This window comes from Pleurodeles waltl, chromosome 7 (assembly GCF_031143425.1).
Source record: "Pleurodeles waltl isolate 20211129_DDA chromosome 7, aPleWal1.hap1.20221129, whole genome shotgun sequence".
In the NCBI taxonomy this organism is placed as follows: Eukaryota; Metazoa; Chordata; class Amphibia; order Caudata; family Salamandridae; genus Pleurodeles; species Pleurodeles waltl.
This window is the reverse complement of record NC_090446.1, coordinates 265,722,859-265,749,385: the sequence shown is the minus strand read 5'-3', so window position 1 is coordinate 265,749,385 and position 26,527 is coordinate 265,722,859. Positions and strand designations below refer to the sequence as shown.

The 26,527-nt window shown below is 41.4% G+C and overlaps 1 protein-coding gene across 2 annotated transcripts in view; it reads right to left on the bottom strand.

The window, feature by feature from the left end:
- Window positions 1-26,527, bottom strand: part of ATP9A (ATPase phospholipid transporting 9A (putative)) — a 534,117-nt gene that overhangs the window by 177,106 nt on the left and 330,484 nt on the right. For both annotated transcript variants that reach the window (XM_069243632.1, XM_069243631.1), the window contains exon 17: window positions 9,944-10,027. In XM_069243632.1, the coding sequence (XP_069099733.1) occupies window positions 9,944-10,027 (84 nt within the window). The remainder of the gene's footprint in view (window positions 1-9,943; window positions 10,028-26,527) is intronic.

Below are 26,527 nucleotides of genomic sequence, written 5' to 3'. Positions count from 1 at the left end.
TTTGTTTGGGAGGTGGATGGTTCTGATGGCTGTTGTCTAAACCCTCCCCTAAACTGTGGTTTCCTAAATGTCCCTCTGTATTGTGAGGAGTAGAGTGCGCCCATGGCTTTGCCCGTGTCCGTGTCTTTTTTCATTTTTTTCGATTGCAGTATCTACTTCCGGCCCGAATAGCTGATGTTGATTAAACGGCATATTCAATACCACCTGTTGTATCTCTGGTTTAAACCCAGAACTTCGCAGCCATGCATGCCTTCTAATTGTTATTGCTGTATTGACAGTCCGTGCCACAGTATCAGCAGATTCTAGGGCAGACCGGATTTGATTGTTTGATATGGCCTGTCCTTCTTCGACCACTTGTTGGGCACGTTTTTGGTGTTCTTTGGGCAAGTGCTGGATGATGTCTTGCATTTCGTCCCAGTGCGCCCTGTCGTAGCGAGCAAGTAGGGCTTGTGAGTTAGCAATTCGCCACTGATTGGCTGCTTGCAATGCCACTCTTTTCTCTGCTGCATTGAATTTTCGACTTTCCTTATCAGGGGGTGGCGCATCTCCTGAAGATTGTCAATTAGTCCGTTTCCTTGCAGCCTCCACAACCACTGAGTCCGGAGGGAGCTGTTGAGTAATAAACACTGGGTCTGACGGGGGCGGTTTGTATTTCTTTTCGACCCTTGGCTTGATGGCTCTCCCTTTTACAGGTTCTTGGAAGACCTGTTGTATGTTTTTCAGCATGCCCAGTAACATTGGTAAACTTTGGTACGATGCATGCGTGGATGCCAGAGTGTTAAACAGGAAGTCATCCTCCACTGGTTCCGAGTGCATTGTGCATTGTGACGTTGTGGAATGTTGCTGCTCTGGCCAGTACCTGCGTGTAGGAGGTACTGTCTTCTGGCGGTGAAGGTTTTGTTGGATAACACTCTGGGCTGTTGTCCGATATAGGTGGGTCGTATAGATCCCAGGGGTCCACATCATCTTGAGTCATCCCAGTGTGTGTGGGTAACTCTGCTATTGGTGTACCCACTGGTGACAGCTGTGGTGATTGCAGTGGGGATGTTTGTGGTGAGAAATGTGGTGGTGGTGACTTTACTTTAACCACTTTGGCTTTTGGCTGTTCAGTTTTGTGAAAAGCCACTTTTCTTTTTCACTTGAGCCGAGGGATGGTTTGTATCTTCCCTGTGTCTCTCTGGATTTGTAACCTTTGCTGTGTTTGGTCATGTTCTTCTAAATCCAGTTCCTGCTCAAATCAATGCCTTTCCTTGAGCTGGAGAGAAAGTCCTTGTTCTTCAGTGTAGGAAGAACGTCTCGGCTCCAAAGCCGGTTTTTTCGGTACCGAAATTCCCATCGAAGTTGTCTTTTTCGGTTCCAATAAGCTCTTTCGAGGCTTGCTCGACTCGATTACTCGATGCCGACTCTTTTTGGTGCCGGTTTCTCGACCAGAGCGGAAGTCTTCGGCAATTCTTTGGCCTTTTTCGTGCCTTTGTTACTTGGTCACCTTCTTTTCTGTGGGTCGAGCCATGGCCTTCTGGCAGTGGCGTCCCTGTGGCCTTTAGTTTTTTGGTGTGACCTTGGCTGTGGGATGGGGCAGGTGTACTCACTTTTTGTGCCGCTGTCGAAGGTCGATCACCGTCGGATTCATCCGAGTCGGATCCCTGAATGGAAATCCGCATCTCTTCTACCTTGACGTCGAGATGTTGTTTCGGTTTCGACGCCATCTGTAGTTGTCTTGCGTGTCGATCCCTTAAGGTCTTCTTGGATCGAAACGCTCGCCAGGCCTCACAAGTATCCTCTCTGTGTTCAGGTGATAAACACAGGTTACAGACCCTAAGCTGGTCTGTATAAGGATACTTGGCGTGACACTTGGGACAGAAACGGAAGGGGGTCCGGTCCATTAGTCTTTGACGACGGGTGTGGTCAGGCCGACTAGGCCTTGGTGAAGTGCGGAAGCCCCGAAGGGCCGCCGAAGCGGTCTTGTTGTCGGTGCTGATGCGATGAAACTAAACTGGTACCGAACGTAAACAATACCGACAAATTTAGATGATTTTCTAAGTTTCCCGATTTGATTTACGGAGCGAAGAGGAACACGTCCGAACCCGATGGCGGAAAGAAAACAATCTAAGATGGAGTCGACGCCCATGCGCAATGGAGCAGAAAGGGAGGAGTCACTCGGCCCCGTGACTCGAAAAGACTTCTTCGAAGAAAAACAACTTGTAACACTCCAAGCCTAACACTAGATGGCAGGAACAGTGCACAGCATGTGTATCTGCAGCTACACATGCCATCGAACATATATATATAAAAACCTAGTGGCGGTCACCACTAGGTCGTTATAGTTTGGACCATGTTTCCATAGATAAAGCATTTTTTGACTTGCCTATATCTTTGGCAGCATTTGACAAACCATCACAAAATGTTCCCAAAAAGTGTCAGGGTGATTCGTGTTGCACATGGAAGGTTTTGGGGTGATCCGTCAAATGGGGCTGAGAAAGGGGAGGGGGATCAAAAAAGTAGCTTTCTCCATGTTAATTCCCATAGGACCTCCTCATTTGGTGTCAATCTGTTCAGTAGTTTTTGAGAAATTTAGGGAAATTCAAATTTGTATATCTACGGCTGCGGCGTCTTTGCAAATAATTAGCAAAATTCGCTAATTTTAGTGAATTTTTCACGAATACGCATGAGAAAGGAAGCGTGGTCATTGGTTGACCACAACCGGACTAGAAAGTTGCAGCAGCCATTTTCTTTAATGGGCCATGGTCCCCAGGGGGGAAAATCCTAATTGAAAGTGGCACAAGGGTGCCCTGACCACAGGAGTGTGATATTGGTGTGTTTTAGGGGCAAATTATGGGTTTAAATAATTTTGTGTTTCCATGAGCGGTATTCGTGAGAATTCGCAAATTTTCTCGGATTATTCACAAAAAATTTGCAAACATGAAAAAATTTCAATGAAACATCACAGACTCATTCATACAGTAATTCTTTACATCATACATGCTCTCAGAGACTCATGCGCCCACTCACACACCCACTCAGGCACTCATTCACCCAGTCAGAACCACTCAAAGTCACACACCCACTTTCAGACACACTCAAAAACCACTCACAAATCCACTGACAGAGATAGGCCCTGTGGCTAACCTGCCCTGTGCATGGCCAATGGCCATGCGGTGCATGGGGTTGGGTGGTTATAAGGCTTTGGCTGCAGGAGTTCCTTGACGTAATTATAACTTGCGGCCTAAGGTAACTAAAACTTACGCCTTTGCCATGCACAGCTAATTACTCCATATATTATATCATTGATGGAATCTTGTATGGCATCTTTGATATTATCCCTGCAACATGTGCAATAAAAGTATTGATAAGAAAACTGTGCATGGTAAGGGCGCAAGTTATAGTTACTTTAAGGAACTCTAACTATAACTGCTGAATTTCTTGAATTTCTATGGTTTTGCATGAGTAAATTCAGAACCTAACTATAACGTCCATGTAACCTTTTTTTAATTTTCAGTGAATATTTATATATATGGAAAATGTATTTTCGAGTCACAGGACCGAGTGACTGCTCCCTTTCGGCTCAATTGCGCATGGGCATCGACTCCATCTTACATTGTTTTCCCCGCATAGGGTGAGGTAGGAGTGGTAGAATGAGGATACTAACGATGTCCATGCAATAAAATAGATATGTATGTACATAGTTTGTATTAAAGGAATGTTTATTTACATATATACAATTTTAATGAAACTTAAACGGCTACAGGCTCCCAGGGAGGTGGGAGGGCGCATGTGAATCTGCAGCACAACCTACCACAAACAGATGTACACTGGGTAAGTGACATTTTCCGTTCGATGGCATGTGTAGCTGCAGATACACATGCTGTGCATAGACTACAAAGCAGTAATCCTCCCCAAAGCAGTGGTCAGCCTGTAGGAGTTGAAGTCATTTGAAATAATGTTCTTAGTACAGCCTGTCCTACTGTGGCTTGTTGTGTTGCTAACACATCTACACAGTAATGTTTGGTAAACATATGAGGTGTAGACCAAGTGGCTGCCTTACAAATCTCTGTCATAAGTATGTTACCTAGAAAGGCCATTGTTGCTCCTTTCTTTCTAGTGGAGTGAGCCTTTGGTGTAACGGGTAACTCCCTTTTAGCTTTAAGGTAACAGGTTTGTATGCATTTGACTATCCATCTGGCAATGCCCTGTTTGGATATAGGGTTACCAGCATGGGGCTTTTGAAAAGCAACGAACAATTGTTTAGTTTTCCGAAAAGATTTTGTCCTGTCTATGTAATACATTAGTGCTCTCTTTATATCTCATGTATGCATCTGGTTGTGGAAAGAAGACTGGGAGTTCTACAGTTTGGATTAGATGAAACGGTGAAATTGCTTTTGGCAGAAATTTTGGATTTGTGCACAGAACCACTTTATGTTTGTGTACTTGTATAAATGGTTCTTCGAAAGTGAACGCCTGTATTTCGCTAACTCTCTGTAGTGAAGTGATGGCTATTAGAAATGCTACTTCCCAAGTCAAGAATTGGATTTGGCAAGAATGCATGGGTTCAAAAGGTGGGCCCATGAGTTGTGTAAGTACAATATTAGGATTCCACGAGGGTGCTGGTGGGGTTCTTGGAGGTATAATCCTTTTTAGTCCTTCTATAAAGGCTTTAATAACTGGGATTCTAAAAAGTGACTTTGTATGTTTAATCTGCAGGTAAGCAGAGATTGCAGTGAGATGAATTTTAATAGAAGAAAAAGCGAGATTTGCTTTTTGTAGGTGTAGTAAGTAACTTACAATGTTTTGTATGGAAGCATCTAATGGCGTGATTTGGTTTGCTTGGCAGTCGAACACAAACCTTTTACATTTATTAGCGTAACAATGCCTTGTTGTCGGTTTTCTTGCTTGTTTAATGTCTTCCATACACTCATTTGAAAGGTTTAGTTAGACAAATTCTAAAACTTCAGGAGCCAGATTGCTTAGTTGAGCGATGCTGGATTGGGGTGTCTGATCTGTTATTTGTGTTGTGTTAAAAGGTCTGGTCTGTTTGGGAGTTTGATGTGGGGTACTACTGAGAAGTCCAACAGTGTGGTGTACCAGGGTTGGTGAGCTCACGTTGGTGCTGTGAGTATTAGTTTGAGTTTGTATGACTCAGTATGTTGACTAGGAAAGGAATGAGTGGGAGAGGGGGGAAAGCCTAAGCAAATATCCCTGACCAATTGATCCATAGAGCATTGCCCTTGGACTGATGGTGAGGGTACCTGGATGCGAAGTTTTGGTATTTTGCGTTTTGTTTTGTTGCAAACAGATCTTTGTCTGGTGTCCCCCAGCGGTAGAAGTAATCCTGCAGAATCTGGGGATGTATTTCCCACTAGTGAGGTTGCTGGTGATCCCGACTGAGATTGTCGGTCAATTGATTGTGAATGCCTGGTATATATTGCGCTATCAGACGAATGTTGTTGTGAATTGCCCAATGCCAAATCTTTTGTGCTAGGAGGCATAGTTGTGACGAGTGCGTCCCCCCGTTTGTTTAGATAGTACATTGTTGTCATATTGTCTGTTTTGACAAGAATGTGTTTGTGGACTAGAAGGGGTTGAAAAGCTTTTAGTGCTAGGGAAACCGCTAGTAGTTCTAAGTGATTTATGTGTAGTTGTTTTTGTTGTTTGTCCCATTGACCTTGTATATTGTGATTGTTGAGGTGTGCTCCCCACCCAATCATGGAAGTGTCTGTTGTAATAATGGCGTGAGGCACTGGGTCTTGAAATGGCCGCCCTTTGTTTAAATTTACAGGATTCTACCATTGAAGCGAAGAGTGTGTTTGGCGGTCTATCAACACTAGATCCTGAAGTTGACCCTGTGTCTGCGTCCATTGTTTTGCTAGGCACTATTTTAAGGGCTGCATGTGTAGCCGTGCGTTTGGGTCAATTGAGATGCATGAGGACATCATGCCTAGTAGTTTCATGACAAACCTGACTGTGTACTTGTATGCTTGACACTATAGTTTGAAACGATTGAACTCTTTGTGGGCTTGGAGTGGCAATTGCTCTTTGAGTGTTGAGTGTGGCTCCCAAGTATTGTTGTATTTGGGATGGTTGCAAGTGAGATTTTTGGTAATTTATAGAAAACCCTAGTTTGTGTAGGGTATCTATTACATATTGCGTGTGACTTTGACACCGGTGTTGAGTGTTGGCTTTTATTAGCCAATCGTCGAGATATGGGAATACGTGCATGTGATGTGTCCTTATATGAGCTACTACTACCGCAAGACATTTTGTAAATACTCTGGGCGCTGCTGTTATCCCGAAGGGCAATACTTTGAATTGGTAATGTTTGCCCTGTATGACAAATCTGAGGTATTTCCTGTGAGATGGATGGATGGGTATGTGGAAATACGCTTCTTTTAAATCCAGTGTTGCCATGTATTCTCCCTGTTTTAGCAAGGGAACTATATCTTGTAGTGTGACCATGTGCAAATGTTCTGATTTGAAGAAGCGGTTTAATGTCCTGAGATCTAAAATTGGTCTTAGTGTTTTGTCTTTTTGGGGAATAAGGAAATATAGGGAGTAAACCCCTGTTCCTTTTTGATGGTGAGGTACTAGTTCTATGGTTTGTTTTGTTAATAGTGCTTGTACCTCTATTTGTAGCAGGTCCAGATGTTGTGCCGACAGTTTGTGCGTTCTTGGGGGAACATCTGGTGGGAAATGTGTGAACTCTATGCAATAACCATGTTGGATAATTGATAGAACCCATGTGTCCGTGGTTATGTCTGACCAATGTTTGTGGTATTTTGTTAATCTTTCCCCTACCAGTGATGTGTGTTGGAGAAGTGTGACATTGAAGTCACTGTTTGTTACCGGGGGTCTGCTTGGTAGGCTGACATTTTAACCTTGCTCTTGGGAATTGTCCCCTGAATGAACCATGAAACCCCCCCTCTCTGGTATTGTGACTGGTAGGTGGGTTTTGTTTGGGAGGTGGATGCCTCTGAGGGTTGTTGTCTAAACCCTCCCCTAAATTGTGGCTTCCTAAAAGTCCCCCTATACTGGGAAGAGTAGAGCGCGCCCATGGCTTTGGCCGTGTCTGTGTAATTTTTTCAATGGCGGTGTCCACCTCCGGCCCAAATAGTTGCTCCTGGTTGAACGGCATGTTTAACAACGCCTGCTGTACTTCAGGTTTGAAACCTGAACTTCGTAGCCATGCATGCCTCCTGATGTTGACTGCTGTGTTTACAGTTCTTGCTGCGGTATCGGCAGAGTCCAGTGCCAAACAGATCTGGTTGTTGGAGATGGCTTGTCCTTCCTCAACCACCTGTTGAGCCCGTTTTTTATATTCTTTTGGTAGATGCTGAATGATATCATGCATTTCATCCCAATGGGCTCGGTCGTAACGGGCGAGGAGGGCCTGTGAATTGGAGATACGCCATTGGTTGGCAGCTTGCGACGCCACTCTCTTCCCTGCTGCATCGAATTTGCGGCTTTCTTTATCAGGAGGTGGTGCATCCCCTGATGATTGCGAGTTTGCCCGTTTTATTGTGGCTCCCACTACTACAGAGTCCGGAGGGAGCTGTTGTGTAATGAACACAGGGTCCGATGGGGGTGGTTTATATTTTTTCTCCACCCGCGGTGTGATGGCCCTTCCCTTGACCGGCTCTTGAAAGACTTGTGCATGCTTAAGCATGCCTGGTAGTATGGACAGGCTTTGATATGACGCATGCGTGGACGCCAGGGTATTGAAAAGAAAATCATCCTCCAATGGTTCTGAGTGCATAGTGACATTATGGAATGTCGCAGCCCTGGCTAGTACTTGTGTATAGGATGTGCTATCCTCTGGAGGAGATGGCTTTGAGGGGTAGCACTCAGGACTGTTGCCTGAAACCGGTGGGTCGTAGAGGTCCCAGGGATCTGCATCGCCCTGTGTTTGCACAGTATGTGTGGGTGACTGTGCAGTTGGGGTGCCAAATGGTGACCTTGTCCTTTGTGGCGAATGTGGTGGCAATATTTCTGGTGAGAAATGTGGAGTTGGTGACTTTTCTCTAGCCACCTTTGCTCTTGGGTGATCTGTTTCAGTCTCTGTGTGGAAAGCCAATTTCCTTTTAAATTTCAGAGGAGGGATAGTTTGAATTTTTCCAGTATCCTTCTGGATCTGTAATCTTGGTTGACTTTGATCAAACTCTTCCACATCCAGCTCCTGCTCAAACCTGTTCCTCTCTTTAAGTTGTTTGGAGAGCCCATGTTCTTCTGTATAAGAAGTCTTTTTCGGCTCCGAAGCTGGCTTCCTCGGCACCGAAATACCCATGGTCACGGTTGGTCTCGGCTCCGAAAGGCTCTTTAGAGGCTTATTGGTTGCGACCAGTCTATGTCGACTTTTTTCGACACCAGTTTCTCGACTCGAGTCAGAAAACTTCGGCACGATCTTGGCCTTTTTCGGTGCCGAAGATGTTACTTGGTCACCGCTTTTCTTGTGAGTCGAGCCATGGCCTTCAGGCAGTGGGGTCCCCGAGGCCTTCTGTTTTTTCAACTGACTTTGGGGGTGGGTCGGGCAGGCGTCCTCACTTTTTGTCCTGCTGTCGGCGGTCGGTCTCCGTCGGAGTCGTCCGATTCCGATCCCTGGATAGAGATAGCCATTGCTTCCTCTTCGACGTTGAGGTGTTGTGTCAATTTCAATGCCATCTGTAAGCGCATTGCACGCAGATCTCTCAAGGTCTTTTTCGACCGAAAAGCCTTGCAGGCCTCACAGGTATCCTCCCTGTGCTCCGGTGACAGACACAGATTACAGACCCAATGCTGGTCTGTATAAGGATACTTGCCGTGGCACGTCGAACAAAAACGGAAGGGGGTCCGGTCCATGAGGCTTCGATAACGGGTGTGGTCGGGCCAACCAGGCCTCAGCTGGGTGCGGAAGCCCCAAAGCGGTTGTCTCATCGGTGCCGACGTATCTATAGGAAACCGATCCCGAACGCAACAATACCAACGGATTTTCGATGATTTTTAAACTTTCCCGGTTCGAATCACGGAGCGAAGAGGAACACGTCCGAACCTGATGGCGGAAAGAAAACAATCTAAGATGGAGTCGATGCCCATGCGCAATGAATCCGAAAGGGAGGAGTCACTTGGTCCTGTGACTCGAAAATACTTCTTCGAAGAAAAACAACTTGTAACACTCCCAGCCCAACACTAGATGGCAGGAACAGTGCACAGCATGTGTAACTGCAGCTACACATGCCATCAAACATATATATACATATATTTATTGTTTTGTTACTAACTTGGTGCCATTTGACGATTTTGTAAAATTTCAAAAGAAGAAAGAGGCAGATAAAAAAAAATAGCATTACAATTTTAATTCAATAAGCTTCTTTACTGTCCGCTACATAAAAATAAAAAATAAAAAAATAAAAAAATCACTGAACAAGTGGCACCAATCTTGACATTGGAACTATACTAAAGGAAGTGTCATTATTTGTGTGGTGCAAATCCGTTCAGTTGTTTTTGAGAAATCAGTGTTATAAAAAAATTAATCCAGTGTGATTCAAAGGGACAAAAAGTTAAAGGTATTTGGAACATTAGCCCATGAACTGTTTGCAAATTAAAGTTATCAGCCTTTCAGTCATTTGTATTGAGTATTAGCTGCACCTTGGTGCTTGGGGTGGGCAAATCTCATGCTTTGCAAAAGATGGATATTGTATATTATCAAAACATTAGAGTAATTAACTGAAGAAAACCACAGATAAGGTAAGTTATGGTCAGGAATGGTTATAAGATTTTACAATATGTTTAAAACCATGAAATCGCCTTTAAAATCCGCAGTTAAAACATGGTTGGCTTTGAGAATGTAATCCAAAAGCCACTAAAATTCCCCAGTGGTGAATTGTGCAATCCATTACTCACACTCCAAACAATGATGACATCACCCTTAAAGCACCAAATACAATTGCAATATAAATAAACCAAGTAAGCACTTTACCTCAAAATCTTGATACTGTTCTTCAGTTAAGGACTTCTTAGCAACAACCAGAACTCTCAAGCCTTCCCTGGCCATGTTACCACACTACAAATAAAGACAAAAACACAAGAAGGACCTTTATGAATTTGGTCTCCCTTAAAATGGCATCAAAACATGCATACACTATGTAAACAGACTAAGGGCCTGATTTAGATGTTGGCAGAGAGATTACACCGTCCACCGTATTACGATATCCATAGAATTTAATGGGATAGTCGGACAAGATATCAGTTATGTTTTTGACTGATTTTTCACCTTCACCAACATCTAAATCAGGCCCTAAATGCCTACAATCATCAATGCACAACGCTGTTCTCTCCCTGTGCACTTCGGTGAAAGCTGGTGGGGCACTGTTGCAACCTAAACCTAGCTGCCTTGGTCCCAATACTTTGAGAGCCTCTTTGGCTCCACAGTGCCACAGTGTCCTAACTCCTAGCTGACAAGACGCCTTTTTCATGAGCCTCCTCTGTCGCACAGTGAGGTCTTGAGAAGCAGATGTGTAGTTTTGAGTAGCAGATTGTGATGTACAAGAATTCTCTAAAGGGTAGTTTAAATGCCTTCTGTTGAGTGGTACATTTCAGGACGTTTCAGCACCCAGGTCAAATTGTTGAGTTCAAATATCTATATTGAAAATATTATGCAGAAGATCAACATGTAAAATGCATACAAAGACGTATACCACATAATAAACACGAAGCATAAAGTGTGAATCAATACATAAGAAATATAATTACACAAAATGATATCATAAAATATAATTAACTTAAAATAAAATATATGTGGGCAAAAAGAACTGTATTGAAGAAAACATAGAATATATAATAATTATTGTTAATAATGCAATTCTTCAAAAGCATATCAAAGAATAAAGTAAACATTACAATATGATTATTTTCCACAGATTTTCAGAATAACTGATATGAAAGATTACATTAACTTTGAGATACAGACCTCAAAATATTTCTATAAAAAGTGACCAAAGTCTGTTGAGTATAGACTGATAAATTACTAGCATTTTTCCCGCTCAAATTGATGGACTTGATAGATGATAAACAAGGACATTTAATATTTTAGCTTGAGTAACTGATAATGGGGATTTAAGTAACAATTATTTTCAAATATTAAAATAAAAAGAAATATTATCAAAAATGAGTACAATCTTTTGAATGATTTCCCAAACCACAACCTAAATTAGTAACAAAATAGGAATTTTATTAACATATGATTCAAAGACCACGCTGCATCTATACAATGCAATCATAAAGGAAAATCAGTCAATTTAGCTTTGTATAATTTTTTAGGTGCCCAAAAGCATTTGCATGGAATCCATCTTTTAGTTTGATGAAGAGCCACAGGAAATATTAGTGGAGTATTATCTACCTGATTTCTTTTACATTATTCAGCAGAGAGTTCTAGTGAAAGATTAGGAGCTAGAATACCTATTTAGTAAGTGAGGAAAAGAAAATGCTATTTCTAATGTAGAAAATCCAAAAATGAAATTTGTCTTAAACTTTAACTAAGGATTACACCGAAGTGATATTCTTTTTGGGAAAAGCAATCTTGGCATAAAATAAAGGCTCAAACTGTAAAAGTGCTAGTCTTGTTATTCGAATGATAGTGGAAGCAAACAAATTGATTTGACTAAATCTAGCAAGTAAAGCAGGTAAAGAAAGAGGATTGACAAGGATTTCTTCCTATGGTAGTCCAGGTATGGTCCTTTAAAAGCAATTATTCTGTAAACATCATGCACATATAGCTATCAGAAAGAAAAATATTATGAGAAATCTGTCTATCCTAATACCCTATTATTTTGGCCTTTTGAAGCTTATTGTAGCATATTCTAAATAAAATTTGTGTTAAGTTAATCAACCGTTGAAAATAAATTAGCCGGAAATTGTACAGGAAGCATAGAAATTAAATGTAGTATTTTAGGAATCACAACCTGTTACTGATTCAGTTCTATCACACTAGGTGAGATATAGAAATTACATTTTTTTATATCATCTTTAATCTCTTACAAGATAATATCATAATTTTAGTTACATTTAGTTACAGTATCATTGACAGCATTCATCAAGTGAATACCCAAATATTTTGATGAGTTACTACACCATGAGGTTCAAGAATTGCATGTCATGTCAGAGTAGAAAATGCTTTCAAATTAAAGAATTCAGTCTATATTAAATATACATCTGGATAATGTGTCTAATTTTGAACATTTTTCGTAAAGTAGTCTATGATTTATCAGCAAACAATAAAAACATCTGAATTTGCTAATGTTTTTAAACTAACAATCTGCTGCAGCGATGACCTTAATAAACACAGATTTACAAATTAATCTACAAAAAGGTTCAATTGCTAATAATAAAATTGTGGATAGGGGTAATCTCTTTCCTATTCTAATGTACAATTGACAAGGATATAGTGTAAAATCATTAAACACAAGATCTAGCAAGAGTGTCTGAGAATATAGCCTAAACCATATTCAGAAAAATGAAACTAAACTGTTAAAAATGTTAGGATTTAGGCAAAAATTGCCAAGGACACGTATGAAAAACTTTTTGGGCATCTTAGGCCAATAGGAGATTTTAAGTACTTGGACTTTGATAACATATAACAAAGTATTGAGGTGAAACCTCCCTTTCTGCAAGATTGTTTGATCAAGTCTTATTTGAAGGAAGGTTTCTAGATACCTTAGTTGCCAATATTGTTACATGCTTTTTTTAAATAATATTTGATTACGAAGAGAAACAAGTCTAGAATTTATTACAGATAAGGTGGTCTTGATCAGGTTTGGGAATAACAACTACTAATGCATCTTGAAAATATCCATCAATTGCAGATTGTTTTGGAAAATTCTTTCTATAAAACCATTAAGAATGAAGATTTTTTAGATGAAAGTGCTTCATAAAATTAAACAGGAATGTTATCAGGACAGAGACAGTGTGGCTTGATAAATGTAATAATTTCTTCCAAAGAAAATTGAAAAATGTAAAAGGTTATCTCATAATGGTCTTTCTTTTATAGAAGCTGTAGGTAGGTTACAAGCCAATAAGAAGTCATCAACAATTTGTTCTTGAATAGGTAAAGGTCTATTATACAACTGTGTATAAAAAGACAAGTACATGTTAGTAATACTTTTTCAATTTACAAATAATTCACTGTTTGAAGATCCTATAGCAAGAACTTGATTTCTGTTTTCTTTATGTGCAAATAATAGGCAAATGTTTACAAGATCTATTGGCACTGTGTAGAAAATGGCTCTTTTTGCAGGGTTTTCCCCAAACTGTTTGCGATCCTGTGCTAAGTTTAGAACTCTGGGTACTTTACCACTGCTGACCAGTGCTAACGTGCAAGTGCTCTCTGTCTAAATTGTATTGGTGATTGGTTTATCCATTATTGGCATACTTGATTTACTAGTAAGTCCCTCGTATAGTGTGCCAGGTGTGCCCAGGGCCTGTAAATCAAATGCTACTAGTTGGCTTGAGGCACTGATTGTGCCACCCACATGTGTAGCCCTGTAAATATATCTCAGACCTGCCACTGCAGTGTCTGTGTGGGTAGTATTAAAAGTTTTAAATTGCCATTTCGACCTGGCAAGTGCACCCACTTGCCAGGCCCAAACCTTATTTTTTACTACATGTAAGTCAGCTCCATAAGGAAGGGTGCAGTGTGTTTAAAAGGTAGGACATGTACTAGTGTGGTTTACATGTCCTGACAGTGAAATAATGCTAAATACAGTTTTCACTATTGCAAGGACTATCTCGCCCCGAAGGGTTTTAGAAAGTGGGCATTTTCTTGCATAACCATTCTATGCCTCTGCCTATGGTAGGATGAGCTGACACTTGCACCTCAATAGGGCTGTGCCTGTCCTTACACAAAGCAGTCTTCAACCCCCTAGATTGTGTGTGGGGGGCGAGGGCTGGGAAAGGCAGAGTCATGTGCGCTACAAAGACTTATCTTTGAAGTTTGACTACTTCAAAGACGGAAATGGGTATAAATACCTGACCCCACAGAGTTAGAGCACTCTGGACTGAGGACATTCTGCCAGGAAGAAGATCTAGATGCTTTAGGAGGGATTGCCACTCTGCCTGTTGCTTTGTTGTGCTGGCCTGCTGCTTCTATCTTGGGAGTGTAAGGACAGGACTTTGCTTTCTGCATCCTGCTTTCCAAGTATCTCCAATGGCTTGAAGTGAGCTTGCCTCCTGTTCGAGGTCTCAGGGACATGAAAGATTTTATCTGTCAATGCCTGGGCTCTTTTGCTGAGAGTCCTGACTTGCCAAGTGCTGCCAACTCCAGTCCCTGGGCCCTTGGAAGTGTAAGCTGATTACCTGAAGGAGAAGATCCATGCTGTGACGTGCCGCAGTAGAAAACTGTCTTGTGGCTCGAGAATCAACGCAGCGCCTGCCTCACAGCTGCAGAATCGACACAGCACTTGTTTTACCGTGGCTCCAGCAACACAGCACGTCTGGATTTTCCATGCATTGTCTCCTGGGAATCAATTTCTCATCGACACTGCACCACAGTAAGGAACTGAGCCTGCATGTCTGGAAATTAACACATCACCTTTCCTGCAAGGAAAGAACTGATGCATCACCTCCCCTGCCAGTAAGGTACAGATGCAATGCTTTGCTTTTCAGAGACTCACCTCCCCTTTTGCCCAAATCATCTTTGTTTCTGACGCTGCCCAGGTACTTTGTTTGGGAAAGAAAAAAAAAAACACAATCTCTGATTTTGATGGATTAGTACTCAGTTCAACTTTTAAAAAGTGATATCTTTATTTGTGTAAGTTGGATTTTTCTTGTTTTGGTCTTGTTTTACTCAGATAAATATTGGATATTTTTCTAACCTGGTGTGGAGTATTTTTGTAGTGTTTTCACTATGTTACTGTGTGTATGTGAGAGTATACAAATACTTTACACATTGCCTCTGAAATAAGCCTGACTGCTCATGCCAAACTACCAAGTGGGTAAGCAAGGGTTATATTAGCTGTGCGACTCCCTTACCCTGACTAGAGTAAGGGTCCCTACTTGGACAGGGTGCAAACCACTGCCAACTAGAGGCTCCATTTGTAACAAACTGTAATAGTTTTTAGATTTTCAATTAAATATTTAAATTCCTGCTCTTTTACAAAGCATCTTCTTAAACGAATTTACATTTATATCTATTGCCTCTTGAAGATAAAAAAGTAATAAAAAGAATCCTATATTTATCAATTTCTTTGGAAAGGTGAGGAATTTTAGTTCCCATTAGACATAAGATATATAGATATAATCCTAATACACTCCTTGACAACAGTCCCATTGTGTAATCTAAAATGTATTAGGTGGGTTACTACAGACAAAGAAATTCATAATCTGATTGAGAAATATGGAATTTATTCTCCACATTTAGAATGACATATGCATTCTTTCTTCATTTGGGACAATGTACTGGGAGATCTTGTAATATAACACATATAGAATAGATCTGAAATGACAATTGATTCAATTTTAAGGTATGTAAATGATAAGAGGTAATTGGTTCTAGAATATTAAGAAATTCTATATTTGTGAGGTAATTAAATCTCCAATTGTCTACTTGTTTAGTACTACTAAAAAAAATTTAAAAGAGTACAAATGCCTTGGAGGATTGAAACTTAACTGCTAAGAGTCTATTAATGGGTCACTTATTAAGTTAAAGCCTTCTCCTCTATAAGGGGGTACATTACCAAGTTTAATTATTTATTTAGTAACATTTTTCAAGAAAATTAGGTCATTGCTAATTAATGCACATATGTTAACTAAATGGAGAACACATTTTTTAAATGTTACCCTTTGCATATATAAATCTACCATCAATGTCATTCTGTTGCAGCTGAATTTGAACATTTAATTTCTTTGACAAAGATATAGGAGCTCCATTTGTCAGTCATAACACACTTGGCAAAATAATATTTCCTACCTTTATTCTTTGTAGATACTAGGGGTGGTCGAAAAATTCCCCTCCACCGGCAGAGTTCCCAGAGTTTTCTCCACTACGCACTCCACGCAGAGTACAGAATTAAATAAAATTCTGCAAAGTGATGCAGAGTGGAGTCTTTCTCTTGCCCGCGCTCGTCAACATTAAGTTGGTGAGTGCAAGCACGAGAAATCGCCAAGTTAGTGTGGGCGAGATTTCTGAAAGCGAGCGGTCATGGTAGGCCACGGCCGCTCATGATGAGAAAGCTGCTGCTTCGTTGAGGAAGCTGCTGCTCAAGAAGAAAATCTACTTGAGCGGCAAAAAGAAGTTAGCGCCCTCTGGCGCTCCGCATGATTCCGTTTGAGCAGATTTTACAGCACAGGAGAAACTAATGCCCTGAAACTCAGTGCGAACAGCGCACCTTACCCAAACTCAGCCGCTCTTGGATCTCTGCGTAGGGCAGCAGATTTTTTTTGGCACTTCGCAGAATCTGCATAGCAGGATTCCACAAACTCCGCTCAGGCCTTGTAGGTACGTTCTTATCTTCTATATGAGTTTTGTAAAAAATGCAACTAATATAAATTTAATGCCTATGGCAATATTGACTTATATTTCTTCTTTTAACAGGTTGCTGTAAACCTTTGAGATTTAAGGAAATAACGGTAATGTTATAACTGGAATCTAGATTTACTATTTAACTTAAGTATAGCTTCTTCTACTAGCAACCAATCAGACAGTGAGAAAACGCCATTTAAGGCTCACATAAAAATAGATGGACAGTTACATAAAAACAGGTTAATATAGGACCACATAAAGAAGACATTTATCAAATCAAAAGAGAATAGCAAGATGTCACTCTAGATTACCCACAAGAGATACAAAAACACAAATGCAACAGGATAAAGCAACGATGAGATGCACTATAATCACAATCAGAATATTTAAGAAGCACTATAATCAGAGGCTTGGACTCCCATCAAGCAGGGTGTTTGAAGCTCGAATTAAACCACCAAATGATTTAGAGATGGAAAAGATATGGAGAAGTCACCCTTCAAAATCTTCATAGTTGGAGGGTTTAATCATTTATATTCATAGAAGCTTCTTTAAGACAATGTTATAGAAGAGAAACTTCTTTGCAAACTCCCACTGTTTCTTTGGCATAGCCTCGATATAGTTATACCCTGCTGCCATCAACCAAGAGCAAAGGAAATTGAATAGCTACTTTTTTAGACTAAACGAGATAACAGTGTAGATGTTTACAGATCATTTGTTTAGGTCTGACAGCAATTGGTTTGTATTGTGATGGTACACGATAAGCCGTATCAATCTCAAACTTAATTGTACATTTTATATTCAATAAGTTAGGTAAATGATTTTCCAAGTAAAGTTTGCAGCTTAGTCCTTCTATATTTAATGGTAAATAAAAAATGTGAAGGTTACACGGTCTAGTTCTATTGTCAATATCAGTTAACATTTGCCACACTGGTGTTACCATTTTTATTAAGGGGTATATTTGAGCAGAGCTCAAAGGACAGCTACCATCTTGCCACACCCGCGAATCGAATTGATCAAATCCTATTGAATATTTCAGTGAAATCTCTGAATGCAGTAACTGGCAAACCAGGTGTATAGGTTCCATTCCTATAAAACCTACCACATAGTATATCATTGTACACATACAGGGGCCTCAAAGAACACTTTAAGGCTATCAAGAACAGGATGCATCAAAATTGGTTGTGTTGGACTCAAGTACGACCGAGCTGATTCCCAATACCACTACCGTTACTAAATTAGGAAGAAATCATGCCCACAGGAAGACTGGTGAATCCACTATTCCCTTACCCAAGAAAGTGATGAATTGATGAGTATATTCTGGCCCGTACTTTTCTATGGACGACCATATTTGACCAACTAACTAGAACTGTGGAGTTTAAATAGGACTCAGCGCAGACTGGTCCATATCTCTGAGAAGATGGAAGGCGTGCGACACCTGTGAGAGCCTTTTCAAGTTCTGTATCATTAAATGCGAAGACTCTTAATTGGTGGCCTGTCAAAGCTCATTGATAAATAAAAAACACATAAAACAATCCAATAAGAAAGTGACGAGTAAGGCCCCAGCATGCCTCACCTAAAACAACTGACTTGACCCGCTATCACAGTTAGTGCTGTTTAAATCTACTGCACTAAAGTATAAAATACAAAAATGTACTCAAGTATAAAGCTTTACTCAGCCTCACAAAAACTGGTGTGCTCTAATAGGAATACCTTTGTATAGAAAACAAGTTAATTTCAGACAGCAAAAATAAGTAACTCGCTGCCTCAAATTGTGAGTCAGTATCCAAGACAGAAAAGCTTTGCAAAGAGTAAAAGCTCACATATTTTGCGATGAGAGGCTCAAATCTAAGTATCCCTTGTTACAAGTGCCTTGAAATCAGAAGGTTTATGGGATACATAGATTTTGATGTGCGACACCTCAAATCATTGAGGCACAACAGCAAAACACCTAAACATATGCACTGTACAAAACGTGTACAATTTGTTTAGGTAGGGCTAGAAAAAAAGTGTAAAACAGCATTTGTTTTTCAAAAGTTCCGTTTTGTATCCAAAGTTGCTTTCATAAACACCCATTTAACCAGGGTCAGGATTCAGTGGGTTTTAAATGTTTAGTTGACGCCCTCAATGCAACCCAGGCTATTATCCTGAAGATCCCAGAGGAATAGCTAAAATCATCAAAAGTTAAATAACAGATCAACTTTGGCATTGCACTACAGGCCATGTTTTTTAAGTTAGGGAAACACAAAGGCCTACTAATGTGAGAATAACACCATTATACATTGTTAGAAAGAGAATTGAAAAATAAACTGTTTCAGGTCTATGATTTTCACTGTGATGATGAGCCTATATTTCTAGCGATTAACTTCCAGTATTCTGGTGCTCCTGTACAGTGTTACTCTTCCGACGAAATTCAAATCACTTTAATATATAATGTACAATGTCACTGTATTCTAATGGTTATTTTGTGTTTTAATGTCATGGATTTTATAGAACGACTTACTATCTTATAAAACCAATCAACCATGCCCAGTTGTCAGTTCAAATTATCTCTATCCATTCAGGAACAAAAAAATATAATTAAGGCTCCAAGTTTTCAGATTTTACTGATTTTGACAGATAAATTCAGGCAGAAACAATGTGTTTACTGTCTGAATTTATTTTTAAAGCACAGCAATAAAGAAAATTATGCTTCAATTGAGTGACTCTCCAAACTGTTCTTAATGAATTGCACACCAACAGATGAGCAGGTAGACATTGTGAGCAGTTAAGAAATCAAGACAAGATTTCCTTAAAAACAGGCATATATTAAGATAGATTTGTATATTATTATGTTAATAATATGTACCTATGAGAGTAGTGTTTTGTCATATTTGGCTGCTTAATTTGCTAAAACGTGACATACATCAAAGTAAGTGCATTTGCATAAGATAATACGTGTGGAAATATACCATTTTAAAAATTCATTTACTCTCAAAACACAAAATAAATATGGATAAATACCAATTTGATGGCCAACAAATAAATCTGGATGAATAAGACAGAAATGTGAAAACAATAAGTACCATAAAACAGGGAGCCATAATTATAATAGATATTACTCACATTCATCCTAACAGATGTGAAATATATGTATCTGTTGGTCATTCTTAATGTAATTTTAATAAGTAGGGCAGTTAAGCATTCTATCATAAAAACCACGCATTGTGTCTTGACAAACAAATTAAGTGACACAAAGCAACTCCTGGCGTGATACGATGATGAGCACGTAATCTGTTCCGATGTTCAAAATACACTAGAAAAAGTATAAAACGTCGTTGTGATGATTAAGACTCTGTTGTAGAGTAAGCAAAGCGGTTATAAATAAGAGTAGAAGCAAAGCAGAGTGCTAGAGAATCAAAATAAGTAAAATGTAAAGGAAATCTGCAGATGATTTTCCTAAATGTTGGCTTCAGATAAAATGGATTGGATTCATCTTTCATGAACATCCTATCTGTCACTAGATAACAAAATGTTCATTATTAAACTGTCGGAAAACAAGAGGGAGTTTCCTTTTTGGATACGGCTGCCAAAGAGAACTAAAAAAAAAAGCCATTTTTTATCCATAGTAATAAAGGTCTACATATGCAGGTGTCAAACTGTTGTTTTAAGATTTAAACAACGAGGTAGTAGCATTGTTAATTTAAGAGAAGAGAAGTTTTGCGTGTGGTGTGGAAATAGTACTCCTGATGGTTGAACGAGTCAAATTGATGTGTTTTTTACCACTCTGTCCTATTATTCCACACACCTGCAACCAGTGTCGCCTTCTTGTAAGTGAAATGTTATTTCAGTACAACGTGGTTCTCTTACGCCTAGCATAAACCAATGCAAGTTAGGGTTAAAACAAGGATTGCTTCACCACTGCAAAGCGCCACAGATTAAAAATCCCTAGATTTGACCATTGCATTTTGTGGGAATATATTATGATGGTAGCGTCATATACACTGGAACTGCCAGGGAGTTGCTAAGTTTAGGAAAATGTGACTGAACACTCTGGAGACATGCATGATTGACAAGTGTTCTGGGCCAACTCATAAGAAGAACCACAAGTGGAGGTTTTACACTCAGGGCCTCATTACGTCCCTGAGGGGTTTAAGACCGCCAGGGTGGCGGTGGCGGTCTGACCACCGCCAAAGCGGTGGTCTGACCTCTTTGGCGGCGGTCTGACTGTCACATTTTGACTGTGGCAGTTGCGCCACGGTCAGACTGCCAGCAAGGCCATTTTGTCTCCACAGAAGGGACCGGTGGTGGTGGCGGTCATAATCCGCCAGAGCAGCACTGCAAGCAGCGCCGCCCTGGGGATTACAGCCCCCCCGCCAGCTTTAACATGGCAGTAGCACTGCCATGTAAAGACTGGCGGAGCCGGGGTGCAGGAGGCCCCGGGGGGTCCTGCACCGCCCATGCCCTTGGCAGCCCCACTGTCTGCCTTGCACCTTGCGCACTGCAGCATTGCCACTGGTGTCAATGTTGTAGGCTGTTTCCCGCTGGGCCAGCGGGCACAAACACCGTTTCCGCCCGCTGTTCCAGAGGAAAACTCCTAATGGGGCCCGCGGGAAGGCGTCCGCACTGGCGGCAATCTGACCACGGGGGTTTGGCAGACGGCCTTTTACGTCAGCCAAACTCATAAGTGTTAAGGCTGGTCACAAGAAGAATTGCTTTAGTGGGGTTTTAAAGTCAGTTTTTTGAGAAACTATTACATTGTCAAACCAGAGACACCAGAGAGCACAAAATATGTCTGCAGGGCCAGCGGTTATGTCTTGACAATGGCAAATAGCAAGCGATGTACACAGACAGTCAGTAGAAAACTATTTTGGGAGCTTACTCAAATAACAAATTATTAGTTATCACTTGATGAAATCTGACCATCTGTACAACAGCATTCAAGTGGAAACGGTACTTTCTTTTAGAGGAATGGTGAAAACTAATTGCCATAGTTAAAGGTTGCAATCAAAGTCATATGACTTTGGAGCGCCACTTACACCGGTTACTCCTTATTTAGATAAAATGGCTTAAACATGTCCATCACAATTTTTCATTCATTTTATCCGACCACCAGGCGTTTATTTGCAGTCAAAGACGTGACAAATAATACTCTCGTCTTTCCCCAACACTAGAGGGAAAAAATAAATGTCACCTCTATGAGGAAGGGCTTTAGCGTCAATGAATGATAAGGCAGAGATGCTCATGTTTTGGGCTACGGTTAAATGCACAGCATTTTCCTTAAAGGTTTCCAATGTTTGGGGGATAACCATGCATTTAGAAGAACAAAAGGCATCTTCTACCTTTTCAAGTGAGGCACGATATTCCCCACATCTTTTGCATAGCGCTTTCTTAGGAAAGTGTTGGGTAAATGTTTTGCAAAGTAATCGCAATGTGCATGAGTCACAAACTTGCATTCATTCATGCATCATGGATATAGGCCCATGATTGGTGTAGATGTAAAAAAAATTGGAGATTCACAACTATACAGATGTGAACACAACTGAAACTAAAATGGATTTCCACGCATCTGTCTAGCCTTTAACAAATTTTCGCCATAAACACAGTTCTCCCACATGCCCACAAAAAGTATGAAGTTATCTATAATTTACCATTCAATTCAATTACACTGTGGATATGCGGACTTTGTGTCGTGTTTATGATGGCGACTGACGTTGTCGACTGCACTGCAGCGCTTAATTAAACAACACTGCAATTGCAGGTGGCAAGATTCCAGAGGGCAAGGTTGGGAGGGCAGTGGGGACATGGAGGGGCAACCGCTGTTTAAAAAAAAACAGGCAAATCCCAGCGTCGAGAGTGTGTCGTGTTTGTCCTGCAAGAAAATGTCCGCAGATCTACACTGTGGTGCGTACCTGACAGGAACCTATGCTAAGAAGGTCTGACGAACAGAGTAATTCAAACCAGAAGCCACGAGAGCAAGTTTATTCTCTTTTCTTTCTCGCGTTCTTAGTCTGACTCCAACTCGGAGTCTGTGCTTCAGAACAATAGGAACAGGGCAGTCCAAGGATTGCTCGGTGGTCACTGAATGGACATCCAGTTGAACCGTTTTCAGCAATCTCATGATACCTCTCATTCGATTGAATCGACAGGTGCAGCCACTATTGGGGGTTGTGGCTTAGTTTCGAGTCTGTGTTGTGATCACAACAACGTGATTTACTGTCCTTAAATTGTTACTCTAACATAAATATAAATTTGCTTTACCAATATAAGAAAGTTTGGGGTAAACAAACTAAATGAATGAAACGAAGTCTCCCACCAATTTACTGGTTGCCGCTTACATAATTCAAATCTATAGCCCCTGAGTTATTCGTGAATTAGATTTTCAAATGCACGTGCTCTTCTGCTCTGGTTTTCAATTCAGTTCAGCAATTTTCAAGCAGCCCTTTCTCCGGATACGAGAAACCCTGTAGTTGCATGAACGTGTAGAATCTATTTAAAGATACGACTATTCTTCCTGAAAACTAACTTGTAACAATGTGTCATTTTTTATGCTTGAACCAAGATGTCTGCTCCGTACACCCCAGTTTTCATATTTCATAACGTGCATGACAGGAGAACCGCTGCCTCGTACATTAGATTACGCGTTTGAAGTTTAAGCCAGGAATCACAATCTATAGCTGATGTGCACAGACAGGCGTGTAGTGGGACTACGGTGATAAGGGACATCAAAGGTCCGCGCCGAGGAGAAACTTGCAGAAAGTCAGGCAGAAGAGGAAACGTGTGATGACCCGAATGATGACTGTACGCGTTTCATACTTCAGAAACACAAAAGAACAGGAAAGGCTCTAAAACTGATATCACTCACTAGAACAAATGCGCCAGGAACGTGCGGCAAATGAACGGAGAGCATTAACATGACAGCGTGAAGCTAGTCTTTTTTCCAAATACCCGACATATGATAAGAGGTTGTCGCGGAATTTAGAATTGTTTTCTGAAAGCTCAATATACGATTGAAAAGATCGAACATTATGGTTACTGTGAGGTATCTGGTTTGGTGGGTCCTTGGGAAGTCAGAAGGCACAGGACTCCAATTTTAACAACTGGGGTTTTCTCACTCTGGCTACCTAGGACACCTGTACTTTAGATTCATAAACTGGGAACCAGGTACCTCCCTTTAGCACTTGGCTCTTATAATAGTGAGGCAGACAACTTCCACGGCTGGCAGAGAGGCAGCTACAGGCAAGATACTCAGGACTCAGAAACACAAAACACAATAGTTACAAAAAACACTGACCTGTCAGTGCTTTTATTTTTAGAAAGAATACGTGTTTTATTGTTTACAAAAAGAACACATAAAACTACATACTATACACACATAAAAACTTATGAGGACACCCTCTAAAGGGCCTCACAAACCACATGGGGAACACCACAAGGAGAGATCACAAAGGTCAAGTAAGACCTGTGTGTACAGACATGTACAGCAGACTGCACAGCAGCAGGTCCGAACCGCTAGAAACCAAAACCTCATCCTACGTGCATAAAAAATGCCTACCGACTTTGTCATGGTGTCACACTAGATCAAAACAATAAGGCATAAGCACTTCACTAATAATGCATTCTAGTCATGAAAACGTTTTAATGGTTTCAGAAACGTGCACTGATTTTAACTTATATTGGTCCGTACTGCAAGAATAAAACATTTTGTGTCAGAGTCTTATTTTAATTTAAAGTGGTTTCCCAGCAATCACAGAGGGCCTAGCAAGAAGTGTCCGTGCACCACAAAGCCTCCAAGTAAACGCCTCAGCTCTAAGTGTGCTTCAGTTCACAGGAATCCTTTCCCTGGGGGCTCCTTCTTGAACACAGGAGACTTATGGTGGCATCAAAGAAAATTTGCAGGGGACAATTAAGGGGCTCGCCGATCACCCTGGTGCAATCCAGAGACAAACACAACCTGCTTTTAGGTGCCCCATAATTAGAATGCCGGCAGGGAGATGATCTGACCGTCGCGGAATGGCGTCACACCTTTTGGCAGGAAGGATGCCAGCCTCCACAGACCCAGCTTGTCTGGGAAGACGGTAGTGTATGGTGGATTGAAACAAAGAGCCTGAAGTGCACTCACTCACTGTGCTGAGGCGATGGCAACCAGGAACACAGTCTGAACGGTAAGGGGCCATAAGGGACAGCTGTGACAAGGCTCTGACGGAGTCCACATCTGATAAGTCAGGAACAAATTGAGGTCCCACTGAGCAGGACAAAGAGAGAAGATAAAATCATATGTTGAAGCCCTCTTCAGAAATCACATTACAACTGGTCACTTAAGCAACAAGGGCTGATCAGGCAAATGTAAGAAAGCTGAAAGATAACCTTTAACAACCTTAAGGCAAGCCTTGGTAGGCAAGAGACAGGAAAAAATACCAGAAAATCAGACAATTTGGCCTGCAGAGGGTCAATCTGGAGTGTGCTGCACCAAGCCACAAATTTGTCGCAATGACAGGTATACACAAATGAGTTCGGCTATCGCTGCTTAATCTCCAAGCATTAAGGTGGAGATTATAAAGACCCAGGTGCAGAGGCCTGCCCTTTTGCTGCGACAGTAGGCTCTACCAAAGGGGCAGCATGATCAAATGACATATGTTCAAGGCCAGGAGTTCTGGATACCATACTTTCGTGCCATTCCAGAGCCACCAGGAAGACTTGGGCCCTGTCTGTTCTTATCTTCTTGAGAATTCTGGGCAGAAGTGCTATTAGCAAAAAAGCATACAGGAGCACAAAGTTGCTCTCATCCATGCATCTTGGAAACTGCTGCCATTGCAAATACTCAGTGGTGGCAAACATATCGAGCCAAGATTCTCCCCACTTGCGGAAAGGATCGTGTGCCACCTCCAGGTGCAGCTGGCATTCTTGCTTTGCTAGGCATCAATGGCTGAGTTCGTCCATCCTGGCATTCAAAGATACTGCCAGGAGGTTGACCACCAGAAAGATTCCTTGGTGGTCCAGCCATTTCCCAGATGCAAGGCCCCTGGCAGAGGCTCCATGACCCCCACCGGCCTCTTCACTGCAGTATCACATGGTGTTGGTGTTGTTCATGAGCAAATGAACCATCCTCTCCTTGATGGACGTCAGGAAGGCTTTCACCGTTAAGTGAATCACCCTCAGCTGCTGCAGGTTAATATGGAACCACAACTCTGTCTGAGACCAGAGGCCTCCGATCTTCACCTCTCCCAGACGACTGCCCCAACCCAGATGCATTGGTCACTGTTAAGATTTGGGTGCATGATATGGTGTGGCGGTGAAGCCTTACCATGAAGATCATTAGCAAAAACTGTCTTGGGTTTAGTCAGGCTCCTTTGAACAACTGTTGGACCTGGCCCTTTTACAGGGTCATGAACCAGACTTTTTGCTTTTTACCTCCTTATTTTTCTGACCTTTGTTGGCTGACGTTTTGACTCGGAGTACTTTTTCACTGCTAACCAGTGCTAAAGTGCATGTGCTCTCCCTTACAAAATTGGTATGATTGGCTTATACCTAATTGGCATATTTAATTTACCTATAAGTCCCTTGTAAAGTGGTATCCCTATACCCAGGGCATGTAAATTAAATGCTACCAGTGGACCTGCAGCGCTGTTTGCGCCACCGACTGAAGTAGCCTGTCAAACCTATCTCAGGCCTGCTAGCGCAGGGCCTGTGTGCGCAGATTTCTGCCACAGGGACCTTGCATCTAAATTCACTTGTCAGGCCCAGAACTCCCCTTTTACTAAATGTAAGTCACCCATAAGGTAAGCCCTAGCTAGCCCTTTGGGCAGGGTGCCATGTATGTAGAAGGCAGGACATGTGCCAGGTTGCATGGTCTGTCTCCTCGCCTGTGAGTGCCCTGTATGCTTTTAAAGCGTTTTTCCTGGCTCAAAATCACCACCGCAGTCCGGGATCACTGAGAATGTTTGAAGCGCTCTTTTGTGCCTAAAAATCACCACCGCAGCCCGGGCGTCCTATGTTCACCAAGCACGGGGATCGCGCACCTTCTAGTGCCCCCGGGGCACAAGCAAAAGGTAAACTGAGCAAGCGTGCTCCTAT